The sequence below is a fragment of the Herpailurus yagouaroundi genome, unplaced genomic scaffold, assembly GCF_014898765.1.
Source record: "Herpailurus yagouaroundi ecotype Mexico unplaced genomic scaffold, PumYag 161, whole genome shotgun sequence".
Lineage (NCBI taxonomy): Eukaryota > Metazoa > Chordata > Mammalia > Carnivora > Felidae > Herpailurus > Herpailurus yagouaroundi.
The window spans coordinates 10,206,908-10,229,123 of record NW_024412402.1 but is presented as its reverse complement, the minus strand read 5'-3'; the positions used below and the strand labels follow the sequence as shown (position 1 = coordinate 10,229,123).

The window sequence follows — 22,216 nt, the reverse complement described above, 5'->3', positions numbered from 1 at the left end:
TTGATGCTGTTGTGAATGATGGGTTTTGTAATTTTGTGTTTGTTTTTAAATTTTAATGTTTGTTTATTTTTTGAGAGAGAGAGCTGTGGGGAGGAGCAGAGAGAGAGGGAGACACAGAATCGGAAGCAGGCTCCAGGCTCTGAGCTGTCAGCACAGAGCCCGATGCAGGGCTCGAACTCGTGAACCACGAGATGATGACCTAAGCTGAAGTCGGACGCTCAACCGACTGAGCCACCCAGCCACCCCGAGGATGCTTTATATTTCTTTTTCTTGCCTTTCCTGCCCTGGCTAGTACCTCTAGTACAGTGTTGAACAGAAGTGGTAAGAATGGACATCTTTGTGTTGTTTCTGATCTTGGGAGGAAAGCATTCATTGTTTTTACCATTAAATCTGATATTAGCTGTGGGTTTCTCATAAAGGCTTTTTCAAGTTGAGCAAGTTCCCATTTATTCCTAGTTTGTTGAGTGCTTTTATCATGGAATGGTGTTGGATTTTGTCAAATGCTTTTTCTGCATCTATTAGATAATCATGTAATTAAAAATTCTACTGATATTATGTGTGGTATTTATGTTCAGATATTGAACCAACTTTGCATTCATGGGATAAATTCCACTTGGATGTGGTATATAATCTTTTTTATATGTTGCTGGATTCAGTTTACTAGTATTTTGTTGAGGATTTTTGTGTCTATGTTTATAAGGAATATTTGTCTGTAATTTTCTTGTGATATCTTTGTCTGGTTTTGGTATTAGGGTAATACTGGCTTTAAAAAATGAGTTGAGGGGCACCTGGGTGACTCAGTTAAGCGTCTGACTTAGCTCAGGTCATGATCTTGCAGTTGGTGGGTTCGAGCCCCATGTCTGGCTTTGTGTTGACAGCTCAGAGCCTGGAGCCTGCTTCGGATTTTGTGTCTCTCTCTCTGTTCCTCCCCCACTAATGTTCTCTTTCTCAAAAATAAATAAACATTAAAAAAATTTTAAAAATGAGTTGGGAGTGTTCCCTTTTGTTTTTGGGGAAGAGTTGGTAAAGAACTGGTATTAACTCAGAAGCGAAGATATTTGGGCTTGGTGGGCTTTTCTCTGTGGGTAGATTTCTGGTTACTATTTTTTTTTTTTTAACGTTTATTTATTTTTGAGACAGAGACACAGCATGAACGGGGGAGGGTCAGAGAGAGGGAGACACAGAGTCGGAAACAGGCTCCAGGCTCGGAGCCGTCAGCACAGAGCCCGACGCGGGGCTCGAACTCACGGACCGCGAGATCATGACCTGAGCCGAAGTCGGCCGCTCAACCGACTGAGCCACCCAGGCGCCCCTCTGGTTACTAATTTTAATCTCTTCACTTGTCATGTCTACGTAGGTAGTCTACGTCTGTCTACTCAGGTAATCTATTTTTTCTCGAGTCAGTTTTAGAAGTTTGTGCCTTTCTAGGAATTTGTCCATTCCACCTACGTTATCTAATGTGTTGGTGTACCCTTGTTTGTAGCATTCCTGTTAAGCCTTTTTATTTCTGTAATGTCAGCAGTAATGTCCCTTTGTTCATTTCTGATTTTAGTCATTTGCGTTTAGTAATTGAGTAATTTTTTTTCCTTGCTTGATCTAGCTAAAGGTTTATCAGTTTTGTTGGACTTTTCGAAGAACCAACTTCTGGTTTCCTTTATAATGTCTGTTTTTCTATTTTCTATTTCATGAATTTTCTCCCTCCTGCTTGATCTAGGTTTAGCTTGTCCTTCATTTCCACTGTCTTAAAGTGGAAGATTAAGCTATTAATTTGAGATCTTTTTTCTTTCTTAAAGTATGCATTTACAACTGCAAAATTCCCTCTAATCACTGGTTCCACTGCCCCCCGTAAGTTTTGGTATGTTGTGTCTTTATTTTCATAAATAATTGTTCTATCCAGTATTGAAAGTAGGACGTTGAAGTGTTCAACTATTACTGTTTAGTGGTCCATTTCTCCCTTCATTTCTTCCAGTTTTTTACTTTATGTATCTTGGTGCTCTAATTATTATACCTTCCTGATAGATTGACCCTTGGATCATTACGCATTGTCCCTCTTTATCTCTAGTAATGTTTTTAAGTCTATTTTATCTGATATGAGTATAGCTATTTCAGCTTTCTTTCTGTTGCTCTTGGTATGATCTTTTTCCATCCTTCTGTATTCCACTATTGGTTTCTTTAAATCGAAATGCTATCTCCTGTAGACAACGTTTAGTTGAACCATGTTGTATTTTTAACCCAGTCTGACAATTTCTGCCTTTTCCTTTGATTGTTTCATCCACTCCTCTTTAATGCTGTTATTGATACAGTCGGATTTATGTCAGCCCTTGTACTTTTTGCTTTCTGTGTGGTTTGTGTCTCTTTGCTTATCTAGTCCTCCTTTACTGCTTCCTTTTGCATGAAATGGATATTTTCTAATGTAGCGTTTTAGTTTCTTTAATGTTTTTTCACTATTTAAAATTCTTTTTAATGTTTATTTTTGATAGAGGCGCGAGTGACGAAGGGGCAGAGAGAACGGGAGACACAGAATCCCAAGCACGCTCCGGGCTCTGAGCTGTCAGCACAGTGCCTGACACGGGGCTTGAACTCATGAGCTGTAAGATGACCCCAGCCGAAGTCAGATGCTTACCTGAGCCACCCAGGCGCCCCTGTTTTTTCAGTTTTTTAAAGTAGTTGCTCTAGGGTTTACCATTCACAGTTTAGCTCACCAGAATCAGTTTCAGATTTACACTAGCTTAATTGTAGTGACCTACTACATTTCTACATACTACATAGAAACATTATTTCTATATAGATCTATTCCGTTTTCCCTACTTTTGTGTATTATTGTTATACCCATCACATCTATTAACGTTACAAACCCAAGTATATGTTGTCACGTTACTTTACTAATTGCAGTCATTTCCTTAGCCCAATATAGCTTTGCTCCCACCCATCTCCTTTGTGTTGTTATTGACAAATATTACATTTCTGTATGTTACAGGCCCAACATGTTAACTCCTACAGTTGCTTTTCAATTAGTTAAAAGAAGGAAGGAGAGAAATGTGCACTTACACTTTAAACATAATTACCTTTATTCGTGCATAATTACCTTTGTTTTCTTTGTGTGGAGTCACATAATCATGTAGGATCATTTCCTTGCAGCCTGAAGAACATCTTTTAATAGTTCTTGTAAGGTGGGTTTGCTAATGACAGATTGTCTTAGCTTTTGTTTATCTGGGAAAATCCTTACTTGGCTTTCATTTTTGAAAGATAGTTTTACCAAATATAGGATTCTTGGCTGATGCTTTTTTTGCTTTGAACAATTTGAATATTGTTATTCCACTGCTTCTGGCCTTCATTGCTTCTACTGAGAAGCTAGCCGCTAATCTTTTTGGGAGTCCTTTGTAGGTGACGAGTCATTTTTCTCTTGATGCTTTCAAGATTTTCTCCTTGTTTTTGACTTACAGCCTTTTTTTAAAATCATAGCATATTTGTGGATCCCTTGGTGTTTATCATATTGGGGTTTATTGAGTTTCTTGGATGTATAGATTATTTTTTTTTAAAAATTTTTTAACGTTTATTTATTTTTGAGACAGAGACAGAGCATGAACAGAGGAGGAGCAGAGAGAGGGAGACACAGAATCTGAAACAGGCTCCAGGCTCTGAGCTGTGAGCACAGAGCCCGACGCGGGGCTCGAACTCACGGACCGTGAGATCATGACCTGAGCCGAAGTCGGACGCTTAACCGACCAAGCCACCCGGGTGCCCCGTATAGATTATTTTTCAATAAACTTGGGAAGTTTTTCTGCCATTATGAAAAAAAATGTTTTCTTTGCTTTTTCTCTCCTCTCATCCTTGTACTTCTATTACATGTATGTTGATGCACTTTTTGGTGTCTTCTATTTCTCTGGGAGTAGTTCATACTTCTTCATTCTTTTTCTTTCCTGTTTTTCAGCTTGCGTAATCTCTACCAATCTAGCAATTCATGTTCTTTAATTCTTCTGCTGGTTTAAGTCTGCTGAGCCCTTCTCATGAACTTCTGATTTCAGTTTTTGTACTTTTCACCTCCACAATTTCAGTTGGACTCTTTTTTATATAGTTTCTGTTGCCCTATTAGTATTCTCTATATTGTGTGGCATTGTTATCATATCTTCCTTTACTTTTTATTTTAAAGTTTTATTTATTTAGAGAGAGAGATTGGGTGAAGTGCAGAGGGACAGAGAGAGAGAATCCCAAGCAGGCACCTCGCCATCAGCAAGGATCCCCACGCAGGGCTCGAACTCAGGAACCGTGAGATCGTGGCCTGAGCTGAAACCAAGAGTTGGACGCTTAACCTACAGGAGTCCCTATTTCTTTCTTTATTTCTTAGTGACTGGCTGGATTATTTGAGTGAAGCCTATTTTTCCCTGCTAGCGTCCAGCCTCTGATGCCATTTGCTCCTCAGGGAGACGCAGCTTCGAGTACAACCACAGTTACCCTGGGATGACTGGTGTTTATAACGCTCTCTTCCTTGCTTTTCTTGACCACGCCCAGCTGTTCAGCTCCACTCATGGCTGGTTGATGGCTCTATTGTTTTCAACACACTCAGAGGTGTAAATTGCCCTACAAATGAATCCAATCAAATTGTGGCTCCTTGGAAGGAATAGTTTCTGAGGTCTGTGTTTGAAGTATGTTTGGGCCCCCGCAAAGGTTTCTCCCAGCTGTCAGTCCTGCAGGCTAGCTAGCCTGCAGTCGAGCTGTATTATCTTCAGTAAGTCCCTGAATCTCTCTCCACTTGCTTTTCTCTGCAGACTCCATTTGTGTAGAGAGCAGATCTTAGGTTTGAACTCCGTCAGGTTCTGCTGCAAAGGAAGTCTGCTCCCGTGGGCAGAATACTATGAGCTGTTTTATGCCCCCGCCCCCCTGGGGAGAATCTGAGCCAAGGCTATGGAGCTGGGGATGGGGACGATGGCGAATCCCTCTCTGAGCGCCACCTTGCCTGTGGGAGCCAAGCACCAGCAGCCTGAGGTCCTCTTGGTTTGCCTCTCCTGGTGTGGAAGCTCTCCCTCAAAAGCTGAGCCAAGAGTAATCGGGGGGATGAGGTCTGAGGGTGACGGTGGGGTTCATGGGGTTCAGCGCTGACGGCCAAGAAAGAATTCTTGAAGATGTCTTTGGTGCAAAAAGGTGATTTTTATTAAAGCACTGGGATAGGACCCGTGGGCAGGAAGAGCTGCCCTGGCGTTGTGTAGAATGGCTGGTTACCTACTGTGGACTTTGGGGGAAGTAAAGTCAAAAGAGAAGTTTCCAAAGAGTCTTTCATAGGCTACGGACTTACAGATGATTGGAGGCCTAGCTGTTGTCAAGCTCAGGTGGTTTTTCCCTCTAGCAAAGCATTAACAACATTAAGACAGTAGGGAGTCTTTGGAGAAACGTTCCACTCCATACTGGCTTCAGGTATTTGTCAACGGGGCTGCAGGTTATAAGAAACTTGAATTTGACCTGCTGGTTTCCTTCTTGCCTTTGCTCCCCCTGTCACTGTGGAGGGGTGATGTTGGGGCCCCAGGAAATTGAGTCTGTAGGTTTCTGGAGATTAGGCTATTGATAAGATTGCTGTTTTCTCGTAATTTGCCGAGGTATTTGTAAACTGGTGGAGACTGGAGTTTAACCGTTTGTTTTCGGTCCTTTCCTTTATGCTTGGGCAGCCAGGAGCACCTGAGGGATGTCACACATATCCCGCCTGGGGGGTAGGGGTGATGCCAGCTTGTGCTTGGCCCTCAGCTTGCCTTATTGTTCCTCATCAGGGCGCCCCCCCCCCCATATTCTCAGCATGCCGTGGCCGTCCACTTCTCAACTGCACTCACCCGGAACTTAGCCTCAGCAACAGTGGCGAGGGACAGGGTGAGAAGTGCTGAGGTCCTGTTCCTCCTGGGAGGAAGGCCCTCTAACTGGGCTCGATGGGAGAGGGAGCCCTATGTTCCTGGATGCAGCAGTCGGGTCTGGAGTGTCTGCTGAGCCGAGAGAGAGGGGAGGGAGGCAGTGGTCTTCATTCAAATAGCACATATCGCTGCCTTTCTTATCAAATTTTCATAGATTTTCTTGCGTAGATGTTTCGTCCTTGGCTGTTGGAACCTTAGAACCCTTAGAACCATCTCCAGAGCTTTACATGTTTTTGTTTGTTGTTGTTGTTTTAGTTTTTCATCAGTTTCATTGGAGAAGGATCAGTGGATCTTCTCATGCTGTCAGGCTAGAATTTCCTGTCTCTAACTTCTTTATTCTGGAACAACCTTAAAGAGGCTGCTACAGAGCTCCCGGACCAAGGCAATCAAATACTGTTTTGGCCCAATCTAGTTTCCTAATTAACTGAACATAAGCCTTAATACGGTACCTCTTCCAGCAAAGCTACCTGTTCGACTGCTGGGTGTTCGGATTCCTGATTCCGTGTACTCCGTAGCCGAGATGATAATTACTCAAGCCCCTCTCTCTCTGGTCTCCCTGCCTGTCTGTTTGCTCTCCCCTAATTTATTCTGCACACATCAGTCAGAATGGTTTTTAGAAAGAACAGATTTGGTTACGACCTTACACCGCTTGAATGTTTGATTGGTTTCCCATCTTACACTGAAGTTCAAAATCCTTACCGCGTACTACGAGACCCCATTTATTTCTTCCATTTCCTCCTGTGCCCCTTTCTCTCTGTGCCCCACTTCCTGCTGCTTTTCTCCCCACATCCCACACCAGCACATACTCTAGTCTCACAACTAGCTTTTCCAGTTCCTCTTGCGCACTTCCCTTGGCTGTGTTCTATTTCAGGCCCTTTGCACCCAGAGTTCTCTTTGCCTTAAGCTTCTCTTAACTTCTGGTTCAGTCTTGCTTGAATGTCACCTCCTCTGAGGAGGCTTCCCTCACCTCCCAGAATAGCTCAGGTTCTCCTGCTCTGATGGCATTCTGACACACCATATTTCCTAGAATGTGTGTTTTTGATCAACTGATTACTAGGATGGTTATTTAGCCTACGTCTTCCCTGTAGAACACGAACTCGTGAAAGCAGGGATCCTGTCTGTCTTGACCACTCTATGCCCAGTGCCCCTGGCACAGGGTAGGGACTCCATAAATACTGTTGAGTGTGGGAATGAATGCTGTATGGGGGCGGAGGATGCCAGGTATGGGAGGGTGGTCCTGGGGCTTGACGTAGAGCTTGATAGGGGACCAGGAGAAAAGTTCAGAAGAACGCTCCTTGCCACTTACCTTCATGACTGCAACCTGGTCTTACCCAGGGTCTTCTACCCTTGACACTGTGGTCCCTGAGCCTGCTTTAACTCAGATTTGGAATCGTGAGGTGGGGAATATAGATTGAGACAGTGATGATTTTTATTAAAAAAAAAAGTAAACAACATCAACTATAATTGCTACTTTTAAGTGTGCTCTTTGTGACAGACATAAATTATTTCAAAGCAATCTGTATTAATTTCAGGCAGTAGGCACTTTTATTTCCATTGGGTAAATAAACTAAACTTTGGAGACATTAAGTGCCTGGCTCAAAGACACGTGATGAGTAGAGATTCAAACGCGTGTCTGTTAGGCACCAGCAGTCAAATTCTTAACCTCTGTTCTGTATTGCCAAGGGATTCTAGAGTTCTGTAAGTGATTTCTTGCTGTCTGACGGTCTCCTGAAACTTATGTGAACTTTCATCTGAAGTGCCTTTTGAAACTTCTACCTGTAAGTGCCTCATGAGAGGGAGGTTTTCTTTTCATCTCTTATCATTAGATCATTGAAAACTAAAATCTCTTCGAAGCTTTCTGTGTTTGAGTAGCCTTTCTTACTCTAGACTTTCTTGATTTTACACGGACGTTATCAGGAAGCCAAACACAACAAAAACAGTAGGAAAAGCCCCTTGACTGTGCTAATAAGGCAGCACGTAAACAAAGGTGGAAGAGAACACGCAGGGGTTTTGTCTCCTCTAAGCCCTATTTAAACTTACTACCTCTAAAACCTTTTAAGTTGGGAAAATGCTTCTCAAAGGTCTTAGAACCCAAAGGAGGGTAGGTTTGAAACCCTATCTACAGGATGAGGTTTTGGGGAGATAATCAGTGAAAGCACAGACTTAAATTAATAAATGAGAGGGTTGGGGCACCTGGGTGGCTCTCAGTTGGTTAAGCGTCCGACGTCGGCTCAGGTCATGATCTCGCGGTTCACGGGTTCCAGCCCCGCGTCGGGCTCTGTGCCGACAGCTCGGAGCCTGGAGCCTCCTTCAGATTCTGTGTCTCCCTCTCTCTCTGGCTTGCCATGCTCGCGGGCTCTGTCTTTCTCAAAAATAAATTAAAAAAAAGAGGCTTCTTTTCTTAGCAACGTGGTAAGTGCCTTGAAGTCCTCACGTTCTAGAATCCTTGCTAACTGGTCACTGAGAGAAATTCCTCGGATAGATCTTTAAGTTAAAAAGCCAAAATTAAATAAAACACCGGGTAAAGTCTTTCTGCCGCCAAAAGTGTTCAAAACTTGACTTAGTTGAAGATGTCTGATCCTTGTTTAAACTTCACCCTAATTACAGACACTTTTAAAGTGTATGCGTGCCAGTGCTTAACATATTTATTCATTCATTTGTATGCATAAAAATAGAAACAAAAATGGCGCATCATCTCACTTTCCAGAAGACTTCTCCTGTTGTTGTTTTTTTTCTAAATTAGACTAATATACATACCTGGTAATAAAACGTAAACCATCCAGGAAGATATAAAAAATAAAAGCATCTTCCCACCATCACCCAGTCTCTCCACCAGGTCACCCCATTATTTTTCTTCTGCATCTCTCCAGAAAAACTGTGTGTACCTGTGTAACAAAATATGTTCTTGCGAAAAATAGACCAAAAATATATAAACGTGTATGTGCAAATGTATGTACAAAGTATACACACGTAAGAAAAAATATATTCCTTTGAAAATCAAAATATATAAATATATTTGTACAAATATATGTGTGAGACATATACATAGACATGCCACATTCTTTTAAATTTTGCTTTTTCATTTTTAAAATGCCTTGGCGATCTTATAAACCAGTAAATAGAGGCCAACTGTGTTTTTAAAAAATTTTTTTTTCAACGTTTTTTATTTATTTTTGGGACAGAGAGACAGAGCATGAACGGGGGAGGGGCAGAGAGAGAGGGAGACACAGAATCGGAAACAGGCTCCAGGCTCCGAGCCATCAGCCCAGAGCCCGACGCGGGGCTCGAACTCACGGAGCGCGAGATCGTGACCTGGCTGAAGTCGGACGCTTAACCGACTGCGCCACCCAGGCGCCCCCAACTGTGTTTTTAAAATTTTTAACTATTTTTCGACATGATTACAAGCTTATAGGAAAGTTGAAACTAATATACCGACATATGAAGCAAATCACAACTTTTTCCCTGAATGGTTTGAGAATAAGTTACTGACCTGATGCCCCCGTCACAACTGAATACTCTAGAGTATGTTTTCCTGCAAAGATGCTTCCCTACATAACCATGATACGGTGAGTGATCAAAATCAGAAAAGTAGTATCAGCATTAATTACTTTTGTCAGATGATTCCGGTTTTGTCTGTTGCTCAACCATGGCTTTAATAGCAGGAGGACCCAGTTCAGAATCACAGGGTGCGGTTAGCTGTCGTGTCTCTGTAATCTGCTTCAGTCCGGAGCATGCCTCTTGCATTTTGTGACTGTTACACTTGACAATTGCAGGCCAGCTCTTGGGTAAAATGCCCTCCATGTGGGTTTGTGTGTGATGTCTCTTTGTGATTAGACTCTGGCTCCGCATCTTTGGCAGGAAGGATGCACCGTGTGTGTGTGTGTGTGTGTGATTGCTGATGATGTTTGCTTTATCGCTTGATTAGAGTGGTGTTTGCCAGGCTTCCCCTCTTTGAAGTTACTCCTCTTTCTCTTTGTAATTAATAAGTATTTGTGAGGAGGGACTTTGAAACCGTGTACATATCCCGTTATGCGCTAAACTTTTAATTAATTAGTTAATATCTATATGGATGTAGGTTTCTGTGTTTTTCAAGGGGTTGTTACTGCTATTATTTCTTTTGATGCTCAAGTTTTCACGATTTGGCCAGTAGAAGCTGGCTTATTAAGTGTCCCCTCCCCTTTTTAAAAATAAGCTCTACATTCAAGGGGGGGCTTGAACTCACGACCCTGACAACAAGAGTTGCAAGTGCTCCTGCTGAGTCAGTCAGGTACCCCTGTCCAGGTCCTTTTGACACGTCCTAATTATTCTTTAGGCCCTTTTCTTTTGTGGGGAAGCAGGAGACCAGAAGATTTACAAGTTCGTCCTGTGCTTTGCATGCCAGCCCTGGAACCAGCCTTTCATCCAAAGAGCCCTGCTTTCCTAGAGCACAGACTGGTATTTAGAAACCAAGATTTTGGTGATAGATGTGTTCATTGATACCGGGGCACTGCTGTTCTCAAGTCCTCTTAGAGGACAGAGCTACATACGTACGCATTTCCATTTATTTCTGTATCTTTTCGTATGTAGAAAATCTGAATTTGTATCAATAGCTCCAGTTCAGCACAGCACCAGAGGGTGCTGAGAGATTTTACATCTCTCCCTTTTTGTGTGTGTAACTCTTTATCCAAGAGTGAGAAATCCGGCCTCGATTATTAATATATTTATTTATTTGGTTAATTCCCCGGTGTATTCACTTGCTCATGCTGCTGCCCACCCGCTCTCTGTCCCCATCCTCTTATCACCCTGCTTGGGATCTGACGCCTCCTGTTGGGCTGCCCCATTGTGACTTTTCAACTCACTCTGTGTGGGCTCTGACCCTGTGCCAGGCCACTTCTCCAGGGGTGGAGGTGGGAGGGGGCTTGACTCCCCTTGCTGGGCCATCCCCTTCAACCCCACCACGGGTGTCTTCCTCATTCTGCTCAGGCTCTGATTGCATGTGCCAGGTCACCCCTTCAGGAATACCCTCCTTACTTTGCTTGGGCTCTGATGTCTCATGTCAGGCCGCCCTCGCCTCCCGCGCGGTCTCCCTCCTCTCTCCACCTGACCCTGCCTCCTCACACCAGGCACCCCCTCCTCATGGCTACCCTCCTCACCCCACATGGAATCTGACACTTTGCACTGAGCAGCTCTCCTCCACAGACACCCTCTTCACCCCGCTTGGGGCCACCATAGTACCACTCCTCCCACCAAACTGCTGTTAGGACCAAAAAGAACGTGGGGGTATTCTATTTCTCCAGTTCTTTCATATTTGAGAGTGTCTGCCTGCTGTTTTCATATTTCAGCAACATCTTGGCTGGATAAAATATTTTTGGGGTTTCGCTTTTCCCCCTTAGAACTTTCTAGACATTGCTCCATTGTCTCCTGGCGTTAAGTTTCTGTGAAGAAGTCTGAGGTCAGCCTAAACGATGTTCTGTCCTCTTGCTCTTCCCCCAAGAGATTTTTATATTTCTGCCCGTCGGGGGTGTTCAGTAAGGAAACAGAAATCACACCAAGTATCGTAACAGGGTTTATCCCAGAGGATTGCAAAGTAGGTAATTGAAGCGGCAGGTAGAGAACACGAAGATGTCACGGAGGTAGCAATCACAAGAGGCAGCCACTACCCTCTGGACTGACTGGGAGACCAAAGGGAAGAACTTGGCAGTGTTAAAACAGAGCTTTGAGGGGAACCTCAGACCTCGGGGGGAGGGGGCTTTGGCAGTCTGGTGCTCATGTTTCTGGAGTGGCGGGTGGGGAGAAATGAGGCTGGTTTTATGAATTTGAAAAATTGCAAAGCAGACCCGGTGGCTTGTGGAAGAAACAGCTGGGATGAGGCAGCGGTGGGTGGTGCTGACAGGAGGAGGCACTCCAGGAGAAGACGGTGAGAAGCAGACAGCACAGTGCAGCAGGAAGTAGACAGGTGGGAAGTAGTTACCCCCTAGCCTTTCAGTCTCCTCCCATCATTCCCTATTGGCAGAACCTGCCGCAGCTGGCAAAGGAGAAATGTGGTTTGCAGGGTTCCAACTGCATCATCACAAAGCTGAATATGGGGACTGGCCTTGAGGTTGAGACACGATAGCTTAATAACTGGAACAGCACTTTAATTAGAATATACATTGATCTTGAGTGTTTCCAATCAATTTTTTCCCTGGAGCCTAGTATACTCTTAGTCTTCATATACTACCCAGCCTTTTCAGGGAAATTCTCTTGTGTCCTTTAAAAAAATTTTTTTTCTACTGTTTGTTTATTTTTGAGAGAGAGAGAGAGAGAGAGAGAGAGCAAGAGGGCAAGAGGGCAAGGGGCAGAGAGAGACAGAGGCAGAGAGCAGGCTCCAGGCTCTGAGCAGAGCCTGATGCGGAGCTTGAACCCACGAATCGTGAGATCATGACCTGAGCCGAAGTTGGATACTTAACCAACTGAGCCACCCAGGCACCCCTCTTGTGTTCTCTATTTTTGCAAATATTTTCTATTTAATTTATTGGGTGCTCAACCTCAGAATTACCAATTTTCCTTTGATTGGGTTATCTTTGTCTTCCATAACTGTTAGCTTTTTCCTAATTGCTTTAATCTCTGAGTTTTTCTTCCCCATCCTCCATGCTTTTCTTTCTTTTTTTCTTTTTCTTTAATATTTTTTTCAATTTGTTTAATTTCAAGTTAGTTATCCTAAGTTTAGTGTTGATTTCAGGAGCAGAACCCTGTGATTCATCACTTATATATGACACCCAGTGCTCATCCTAACAAGTATCCTCCTTAATGCCCATCCCCCTTCTGGCTGATCCCCCCCCCCCCATCCTCCCTTCCAGCAACCCTCAGTTTGTTCTCTGTATTTAAGCGTCTCTTATAAAAAAAAGTCTCTTATGGTTTGCCTCCCTTTCTGTTTTTGTCTTATTTTTCCTTCCCTTTCCCTGTATTCATCTGTTGTGTTTCTTAAGCTCCACAAATGAGTGAAATCATATATTTCTTTCTCTGACTTATTTCACTTAGCATGATACACTATAGTTCCATCTACGTTGTTGCAAATGGCAAGATTTCATTTTTTTCATTGCTGAGTAATATTCCATTGTATATATGTACCACATCTTCTTTATCCATTCATCAGTTGATGGACATTGGGCTCTTTCCATCCTTTGGCTATTGTCGATAGTGCTGCTATAAACACTGGGGTGCATGTGCTCCTTTGAATCAGCATTTTTGTATCCTTTGGATAAATACCTAGTAGTGCGATTGCTGGGCTGTAGGGTAGTTCTATTAAACTTTTTGAGGAAACTCCCTACTGTTTTCCAGAGTGGCTGCTCCAGTTTGTATTTCCACCAACAGTGCAAAAGTATTCCCCTTTTTTCCACATCCTTGCTAACATTTGTTGTTTCCTGAGTTGTTAATTTTAGCCATTCTGACAGGTGTGAGGTGGTATCTCATTTTGGTTTTGGTTTGTATTTCCTGGATAATGAGTGATGTTGAGCCTCTTATGTGTCTGTTAGCCATCTGGATGTCATCTTTGGAAAAGTGTCTATTCATGTGTTCTGCCCATTTCTTCACTAGATTATTGTTTTTTTGGGTGTTGAGTTTGCAAATGACATATCAGATAAAGGGTCAGTGTCCAAAAACCTCCATACTTTTCTTAGGCGTTGTCTCTATGTCAGTAATGTAGTTTTTTTTTTTTTTTTAATTTTTTAACGTTTATTTATTTTTGAGACAGAGACAGAGCATGAACGGGGGGAGGGGCAGAGAGAGAGGGAGACAGAGAATCGGAAGCAGGCTCCAGGCTCTGAGCCATCAGCCCAGAGCCCGTCGCGGGGCTCGAACTCACGGACCGCGAGATCGTGACCTGAGCCACGCTTAACCGACTGAGTCACCCAGGCGCCCCAATGTACTTTTTAATAATAGCGATTCTATTCCTTGCTGTTTCTGTTGAATATATCATCTCCACTGTGATCTTATATGGTCCTCCGTTTGTTTCCTTAATCTTTCTTCCCCTGTAACCTTCCTTTATTTTAATGCATGCTTTTAGTAAGTGCTTCTAAAGAGTGAAACTGTTTTGAGGAGTTTCATCCTACTTTTTGAGTAATGTTCTGTTCTAGGCTGGGGTTTTGGTCCCTTCTTTGCATTTGGTTTCATTTATATACTTATGCTACACTTTGCATGTGTGGTTGCTATGCCGTTGATTTGGGTGGCTAAGTCCCGACATTATATTTGTCCGACATGATGGCAGCTGACTGTATTCTTCATCATGATTCTGTTTTCAAAAAGGGAAATTACGATTTTCATCCCAAACTATATATATTCACTCATTTCTTCATCTTCTCTTAATTCTCTTTTGTCTCTCTCCATCCCTACCTCCTTAATACCTCTCACTCTTCTTTGTTCCCAGATTCTTTTTTCCTCTCTCACTTTTTCCTCTTTCTTCCTCACGTTTCCAAGTATATTTTCTGCCAGTTTTCTTCCTTACCAAAAACCTAAGTTTCCTAGGTCAATAATTTATATAAGGACAAGCATAGGCTTGTTTGTGAAGTCAGCGTGTACAGGTTTTTTAAAAGGCGTTTTAAGGAATTGATGACTTTTTGGCCATATCCAGAGATACAGAAGCCCTACCACAGATGACACAAAATCTCCAAGATGTCCATAAAGAAACGGGAGGCACATGTTAAAGTAAGATAAAGTAATATCATATTAGAGGTTTTGTGTCTTAAGTCCCCACCGGTCTAACTTGCAAACTTGGCGGGAACTTGGCTGAAGATGCTTGGGGCATTTTTCCCCCCCTCCTCCTTACCCAAATCCAAATCCAAATGCAAATCCAAATCCAGAATCTTACCATGCTCTGGCCTGTAAGGACAGGGAACTGTTGTAAGGAGAGTGCCTGAGCCTAAATGAGGGACGCATGATGGATAGACTGGGTCCTTACTGCTCCAGACACATGGAAGGAGGAAGTGGAGCAGGACAGCCATCACCATGGTCTTTTGGTACTCACTGACCCAGCCCAGTAGGGAACTTGGGCCAGTCAGCCTGACTCAGGGGAGTAGTAAAGTAGGTTGGAAAAGATGATGTCAAGGGTAGTCTTGAATGCATCTCTTTCCTTAGAGCCCCACGGTCCTTGTGTGATCAGACTAATAAAATATTGTAATATGGACTCCTTATTAGCCTTTGACTATATGGCCACTGAGCCACACACAAATCTGCCTTTTATCGATAAGAGTGGGGAGTTGAGAGAAATGGCCTCCATTTTTATTATGAAGCCGTAGTAATTAAGATAAGGTAGGGGTGTTAATGTGATAGACATTCAGGCCAATAGAAGGCAACAGAAAGCCCAGGAAAAGAAACATGTGTACTGAAAACTTCATACACGAAAGTGACAACAGTGAAGACCATTAGGGAAAAGTGCGGAAAACTAATTTTCCATATAACACTTAGATCCTTACCTTACACTGGATCCAAAAAAATGAATTCCAGGTAGATTACTGCTCTGTGAAAAACGTAACTTTGAAACTTGTAGTAGAAAAACTAAGGAGTAGGGGTCTTGGAGTAGAGATGGATTTCTTCTAAATAAGAGTTGGAAAACCACAACTCTATGCCCTAAGCAAATTTGTTTTTTATGTTTTTAAAAATGTTTATTTCTTAGAGACAGAATCTGCAGCAGCCTCTACACTGACGGCAGAGAGCTCGATGTGGGGCTCGAAATCATGAACCGTGAGATCATGACCTGAGCCAAAGTCGGTCACGCAACTCACTGAGCCACCCAGGCGCCCCCCCCACCCCCACCCCCCCCCCAAGCAAGTTTAAAGGACAAATCACAGCCAGAGACACCAGGGGACCCCTTTGCAGACTTCTGGAAATCTCTCTGTGCAGCCAGCCTTCTTCTCTGGTGTTCTTGTCCCATAAATTTGAACTGTGGTGGTCTCCTGGATGCCAGCTTTTTTTTTTTTTTTTTTCCCTCAGCCTGGACTATTGGACTCTCTTTGGGTCTCACCTCCCTGTATTTGGAGTTGGGATCCGACCCCAGGCAGTAAGCTGGGCAGTCAGAGTATATCCCAGTTCATCTCTGCCTCTTGGGAATCATCCTCTTGCGTGACCTTTTGTCCATTATTTTACCTACTTTTGTCTGGCGTTCTAGTGATTTAAGCGGGGAGGGGAGTAAATCCGGTCTCTCTCCTTCTGCCACGGCCAGAAGTGGAAGTAACCCTCCTGTCATTTTTGTAAAGTTTGAAAAGCAGAACAGTGATACAGATAGATACACAGACACAAACACATTTAATGGGAAAAAAGTGAAACCGCATAAAAAATGCCTAGGGCAGCTAAACACCAAATTTGAGAGAACAGTGTCTTAGAGGGAGAGGTGGGAGAAGGCTACTCTGAAATTAAAGTGACAGACAATAACGGCAGAACTTGAGGATTCTTTGGAGCTTCCTAGGAGGTCCATGGAAGTCCACCATGTAATTCTGTGTAGTTTCTGTGCGCGTGAAGTCTAAGAAAAATGAAAAGGTATACCAAAGGGAGACTAAGTACAGAATGTTAGTTCCAGAGCATTCCAGAGAGATGAAGAAGTGAAAGAGAGTAGTAACTGTGTCTGGAAGCTCCCTAAGCCAGAAGGCACCGTTGGTGGGGACAAAATCGCAGCCACGGAGCTGGTGCATCTCCTTTACTCACCAGCCGGGTCTCCGGAAGGCCTGTGATTTCCCTGCTGGTGCTTTCCTCCTGGTACTTTTCCGTGATGAAACCCTTCAAAATCTCAGCTTCCACAAACACCACGTTGCTGAGTCACCCATCCACTCACCTCTGGGTCACTCCCCCTCGCTCCCGAAGACTTGAGCTCTTGGGTCGTCGTCACATTCTCTGTTATCCATCCCCACGGATGGCCTCTCTCCGACTTTGGCCTCTGGGTTTCTCGCACCACTTTCCTCCAGTGAGCGTCTCCTGCTTGGAGCTTCGCGGTGGCCTCTTGACTGGTTTCCCTGCGTCATCATCATCATCACACCCCTCACCCCGCTCCAGTCTGTTCTTCGCACGGTAGCCGGCAGAGTGCCCTTTTAATACAAGGTCGTGTCCTTTCTCTGTTCCAGATCCTCTGGTGACTCCTGCCCCTGCCCGCCACTTGGGCCTCCTCGACCCTCCTGGAACCTGCTTGGCGTGCCCCTGCCTCGGTTGTATCCACTGCCCCCTCTGCCTCGAGTGTTTCTCCTGCAGCTACCCACGTGGCGAGTTCCTTTCCTCAGCTTCTGTGGCACCTTCTCCTCAACTGTCCCCTTCTTCACGAGCCTACCCCTGACTGCTTTATTTAAAACTGTACTCACATCCCCACAGATCTTTCCGTCTCTCCCTCTGCTTTCTTTCCTTCTCCCTGCCACCTATCGGTATGCTGTAATTTATGTATTTACTTTGTTTATTGTCTGTCTCTCTCCACGGGAATATAAGGTCCTTGAGGACAGGGATTTTTATGTTTTACTTATTGCCGTAATACAAGTGTCTACAGGTGCCTGGGTGGCTCAGTCGGTTAAGCATCTGACTTCGGCCCAGGTCGTGATCTCGCGGCTCGCGTGTTCGAACCGACGGCTCAGAGCCCGGAGCCTGCTTCGGATTCTGTGTTTCCCTGTCTCTCTGCCCTTACCCTGCTCGCACGCGCTCGCTTTCTCTCTTTCTCTCTCAAAAATAAACATTAAAAAGAATATAAGCGTCTAGAACAAGGGCCTGGCACAGAGAAGGTGCCGTTAGTGGCTTTGGGGATCCCTGTTGCCCCCATTTTGGGCTTTGAGTATCAGCTTTGTGGGGTCCTGAGATCCCAGCTGTGTGACTCCTTCCATTCTCGAGGGTCTCTCCGTGACCCCTCTGCTTCTCCTGGGGACACACAAACCATTTGGTTGCTCCCGTGCCACGAGGGGACACAGCAACACTTCAAGGCTGTCTGAGGCTCCGTCCGCCGAGGTGCTCCACGAAACTCTTCCTTGCTGGGCTCTTGTCTTTTCTGGGGCACAGTTGTGGCTCTCAGATCCCACAGCTCTGCCTGGACGTTCTATTGCCTTTGGCTCAGGGAACAAGGACTTTCTCTCTGGGACCCTGTTGACATCTTTTCAATATTTTCCCGTGCTTTTTTCCCCCCTTTCTGGATCTCGCTTTTTCCCTTCCCTCCCCCGGGCTGGAGACTTTTTTCCCTGGTGTGGCGAGGAGGGCCGTCTTGCTTTGGCTCATCTCTCCTGTCCAAGTTGTGAATCCGTCCCATTTTTCTAAGGGCCTGGGCTTTTGAAATCTAAAACTAGGAGGACGGGCCCTTTCTTTCTGCACTGGGCTCTCCCCTTCTCTTTGCTGAGTAGATGCTCACTGGTAATAACCGGGATGCTTTTCTGGAAAGAAGGGGCGTGGGAGAAAGGAAAGGCTAGGGCAGGGGAAATCGTCAAGTATTTAAAAAAATACAGTCCCGCCATGTGATGATAATACCGACAACAATAATGTCATTAACGTTGTTCACCGGAGTCGTCCGAGTGCTGTCTGTATGACGCCTCCATTAACCATCACAACGACTCCATGGGTATATGTTCTCATGCCCCCCCCCTTTTTTTTTTTTCCCCATAAAGGCAAGCTGAAGTCTAGTGAGGGAAAGGGATTTGCTCAGGTCCCACATTTGGCAAATAACGGACCTGGGCTTCGGAAGCAAGCCTGCTGTGCAGAAGGCTGTGCTTAGCCACTAACCTCCTGGCCCCTTGGCACCCCGCCCCTCTCCCCCCACCGGAGCCTCGGGACGCTGGGCCATGGAGATGGGGGGTCGGTTGATTCTTCCACGCTCCTGGCACTCATCCAGCAAGAATGGCGCTGGCCTTTCTCTTCCCTCCCTGGCCGGGCAGACGGGTCTCTCCGTGGTGCTCCTGTTGTCAGCCTCTTCCTGGAAAGCTGGCGTCCCTCTCTGCTTCAGGCCCACGTCATATCCCGGGAGGTGTCCAGTCCTTCTTCCCCCCTCCCCCCTCCCGCCCCCGCTCCCTGCTTCCCCTTCCCCCCCTACCCTCCACCTTCCCTCCTTCTTCCCTTTCTCCCTTGGGTTTGGCCTTACAAATAAAACATAAATTTAGCTCGTACCACAAAAAGGGAAGAAGAAGCGATAAGTATAAGCAGCACACAGTTTAAAAGTAAACACCCTCCCATTGGGGCCACAGGCTTTGCAGGGAGGGTACCGAAGGTCTTGAGGTCTCTGGGCTCTCCGTCTCCACCACCCAGTGAGGCTGAACAGAGACCTCCTGGCCTCTCCCCCCAAACAGCAGTGCCTTTTCCAACAAGCAGAAGGCCTGTGGCTTCAAGAGGCCCTCCCAGCTCCATACTATCTCTGTTGTCAAGGGCTGGTCCTTTGGGTAAACAGGCTGACTCTCAAAATCTCCAGCATCAGACTCTGTATCAGTCTCCAGTATCGGTCTTAGTATGACTTGGCTCATCTAGCTAGCTCAGGTCAAGACTCCTAGGGGGCAGTGGGGAGGGAGGGGAGGAGACTTGGGACATGGGGTGGGGGACTGTGAGAGGGCTCTGGGCAGCCGACCAAGGGTGCCGTGTGTGTCTCTGCAGGTGAGGACTCCATCAGCACCCTGGGCCTGATCCTTGGCGTGGGGCTCTCGCTGCTGCTCGTGTCCGTCCTGGGCTACAGCCTGGCCAAGTGGTACCAGCGTGGGTACTGCTGGGAGGGTGAGTGAGCGCCGGACCCTACCATCCCAGCCCCTCCTCTCCTGTCGCAGTGGGCAACCTCGGGTGCGGCTGCACACCCTTCAGCGTGGCATCATGCAAAGATATTTCCTGTGGTGGCTGCAGTAGTTGAAGACTTGAGTGGGAGTGGCTGAGCGCTTGAGGAGGGGGGTGTGGGGTACTGGGCTTTTATCGAGGGAGTGAGGGCTCCTCCTACCCAGCGGGTAGCTGCCTTTCTTTTCCCTCAGAGCCCACAGGAGTCCATCCCCAAGGCCCGTGTGGGGCCCGAGGCCAGGGGCCCCACTCGGGCTCCTTGTGTCTCTTTTCCCCTGCCCGTGGGTCCTGGGCACCCCCCTCCCGAGTGTGCCTCAGCTTCCCTGGGAGTCTCCTGGAATTTGCTGCGGGACTCCCAGCTCTGAGCCACACCTGTGCTTCCCACAGGACCGGGGAGAGTTGGCAGGGCATGCCGGGAATCCCCAGAGGGAGAGAACATTTCTCAGGTCTGCAGTGGATGCCCACAGCGTCCAAAAATGTTTGTTGGGCACCTGCTATGTGCCAACGCGCTTTCGCCCAATACGACTTTCTTTAAAATTCCATGTAAGGATGGGATTCTTAGTCTCTGGTTTTTATAGACGAGGCTGGAGGGCCGAAGTCACAGGGTTAGAGACAGGCGTAGTCCAGGTTCAAGCCCAGCTCTCCTCCTTTTGGACTCTAAGCTAGGACTGTCTCTTTGCCAGGGTAATCAGTACCGGTAATGGAGGGGGGGGGATGCCTAGCGGCAGGATCTGTCCCCCAAAACTGGTAGTTCTGTCTGGGCAGATGGGGTGCACCAATGGGCGTGGGGCAGGCAGTAGACAGTGAAGCAGCGTGGGGCCCTCCCACAGCATCCTGAGGTCCAGCCCAGCCGCCCCCCTCCTCCCAGATGGGGTGAGGGAGCACTAGATGTTCTCAGACAGCTGATGGGCAGGTCTCCTTGGAGGTACTAACTCTCTCTTTTCTGACTGTCTTCCTAGGGCCTAATTTTGTCTTCAACTTGTATCAGATCCGGTAAGTAGATCCACGGCAGGGGTGGGGTTAGGTACGGAGCCAAAACTTATGGTTTCTCTTCCTTGTCCCTTCCCCATCCCCCTAAGCACACCAGGGAAAAGGAAGGAGCCAGGGTCTGTTTACAAAGTGTCACGAATGAAAACTTGAACTTGGACCGGATTATGTAAGACCATGCTGATGGTGACCCTCTTAGCATTTACCCCTCGGCGGGCCCGCGCCCCCCACCGGCAGGGACCAGTCATCCATTCCTTCATTCACTCATCATTTATTCAGGAAGGATCTATTGTCACAGGGGCTGTGGAGTTAGTGTCTAGGGGTACAGTGAGTGTGGTCTCTTGTCTTCAGCCATTTCACTGCTGGTGGTGGACACAGGCCTGACTACAAATCAGATAACCTCGGGCACAGTGTGACGTCAAAGGAAAGGAACAAATGAAGACCACCAGGGATTTAGGGAGTGGGGGTCAGAAAGTCCTCCCGAGCCGTCTTGTCCACTCTCTGCCACAGGGCAGGCCTCCTCCTCCTCTGGCCCCAAGCAGTGGTCCTACTCCTGTTCTGGAACGCAAGTCAGTCTGGGAGTCACTGCCGCAAAGTTCTTCCCATGCGCTGGTCTAGGGAGTTGTGGTCCCAAGGAGAGATCAGCTTCTCAGCCCCCAAAACCCGATGGGATCATCTTTCTCAGGAACCTGAAGGAGCCGGAGGCGGGTCCACCCTTCACCATCAGTGGCCACGTCAGCAGTTCAGATGGCGGCTACGTGAAGTTCTCCGACAGGCTAGTCTGATGGGGGAGTGTCAGCCTCTGGAGCCCCGGAGAGGTGAGTGGAAGGTTGGCGAGCTCCTGGGTGAATCTCCTGTCCTGGTCAGGTCCACAGGTGGTCGAGACACCCAAGCACTGCTCGGAAATCAAGAGCTGATTCTCTTCATCCCTCCCCACTTCTTGAGGGGTGGGGTCTCTGGGAGGTGGCCTCAGGAACCGAGGCCTAGCGTCACACTGTCCCCACCACCTGCCAACACCAGACAACTCCTTTCCACCTGTGCATTCAACCCGTGTCCTGCCTTCCCTTCCTGGGGAGGTTCTGTTTCTAATCAGATGGCAGCTTCTAGAGTCAGGCTTTCTGTCTCAACTCTTTGCTCTGAGCCAAAGGTTCTAGATGGTCACTCTTTCCAAGAAGCATCGCTCCAGAGTGTCATTTCTGAACTGAATGCCTAGGAGCCATCTCTGCTTCGTAGCTGGCTGGCCCTTGGGTCACATCTTCCCTCCGCCTGCCTTCAGGCCCCTCCCCCTCCACATCGCAGTTGCTTTTTCCCATCCACCTTCTCCCTCGAGTAGTTCCTCATGGACCCTCCCCCACTTTTTCTCTCAGCTTCTCTTCCTGCCTGGGAAAAACCTCGCCTGATGCAGTGGTTTAGAGGGATTCTTTCCAAGCCTCATCTCTTTGTTGCTCTCCCTTTGCTTTTTCTGCAGGAGGAGGCTCCTGGCTCAGCACCTGCTCCTCCGGGGTCCCCGGGCTACTTTCACCCTCCTAGGTCTTCAGGGTCCGCCCTGGTCCCTTGCTGTGGACAGTGAGGAGTCACTCTGGGTGCACCTGGGAGAACCCCCAAGAGGGGTCTGGGCTCTGGAG

At 46.5% G+C, this 22,216-nt stretch overlaps 1 protein-coding gene across 1 annotated transcript; it reads left to right on the top strand.

Annotated features, from left to right (window-relative positions):
* The first annotated feature begins 4,923 nt into the window (after positions 1-4,923).
* On the top strand, positions 4,924-22,067 carry SMIM35 (small integral membrane protein 35). The gene is made up of 4 exons (XM_040482840.1): positions 4,924-4,992; positions 19,394-19,553; positions 20,564-20,597; positions 21,277-22,067. The coding sequence occupies exons 1-4, from the start codon at positions 4,924-4,926 to the stop codon at positions 21,374-21,376; spliced, it is 363 nt and encodes a 120-aa protein (XP_040338774.1). The 3' UTR covers positions 21,377-22,067.
* Positions 22,068-22,216: the final 149 nt, after the last annotated feature.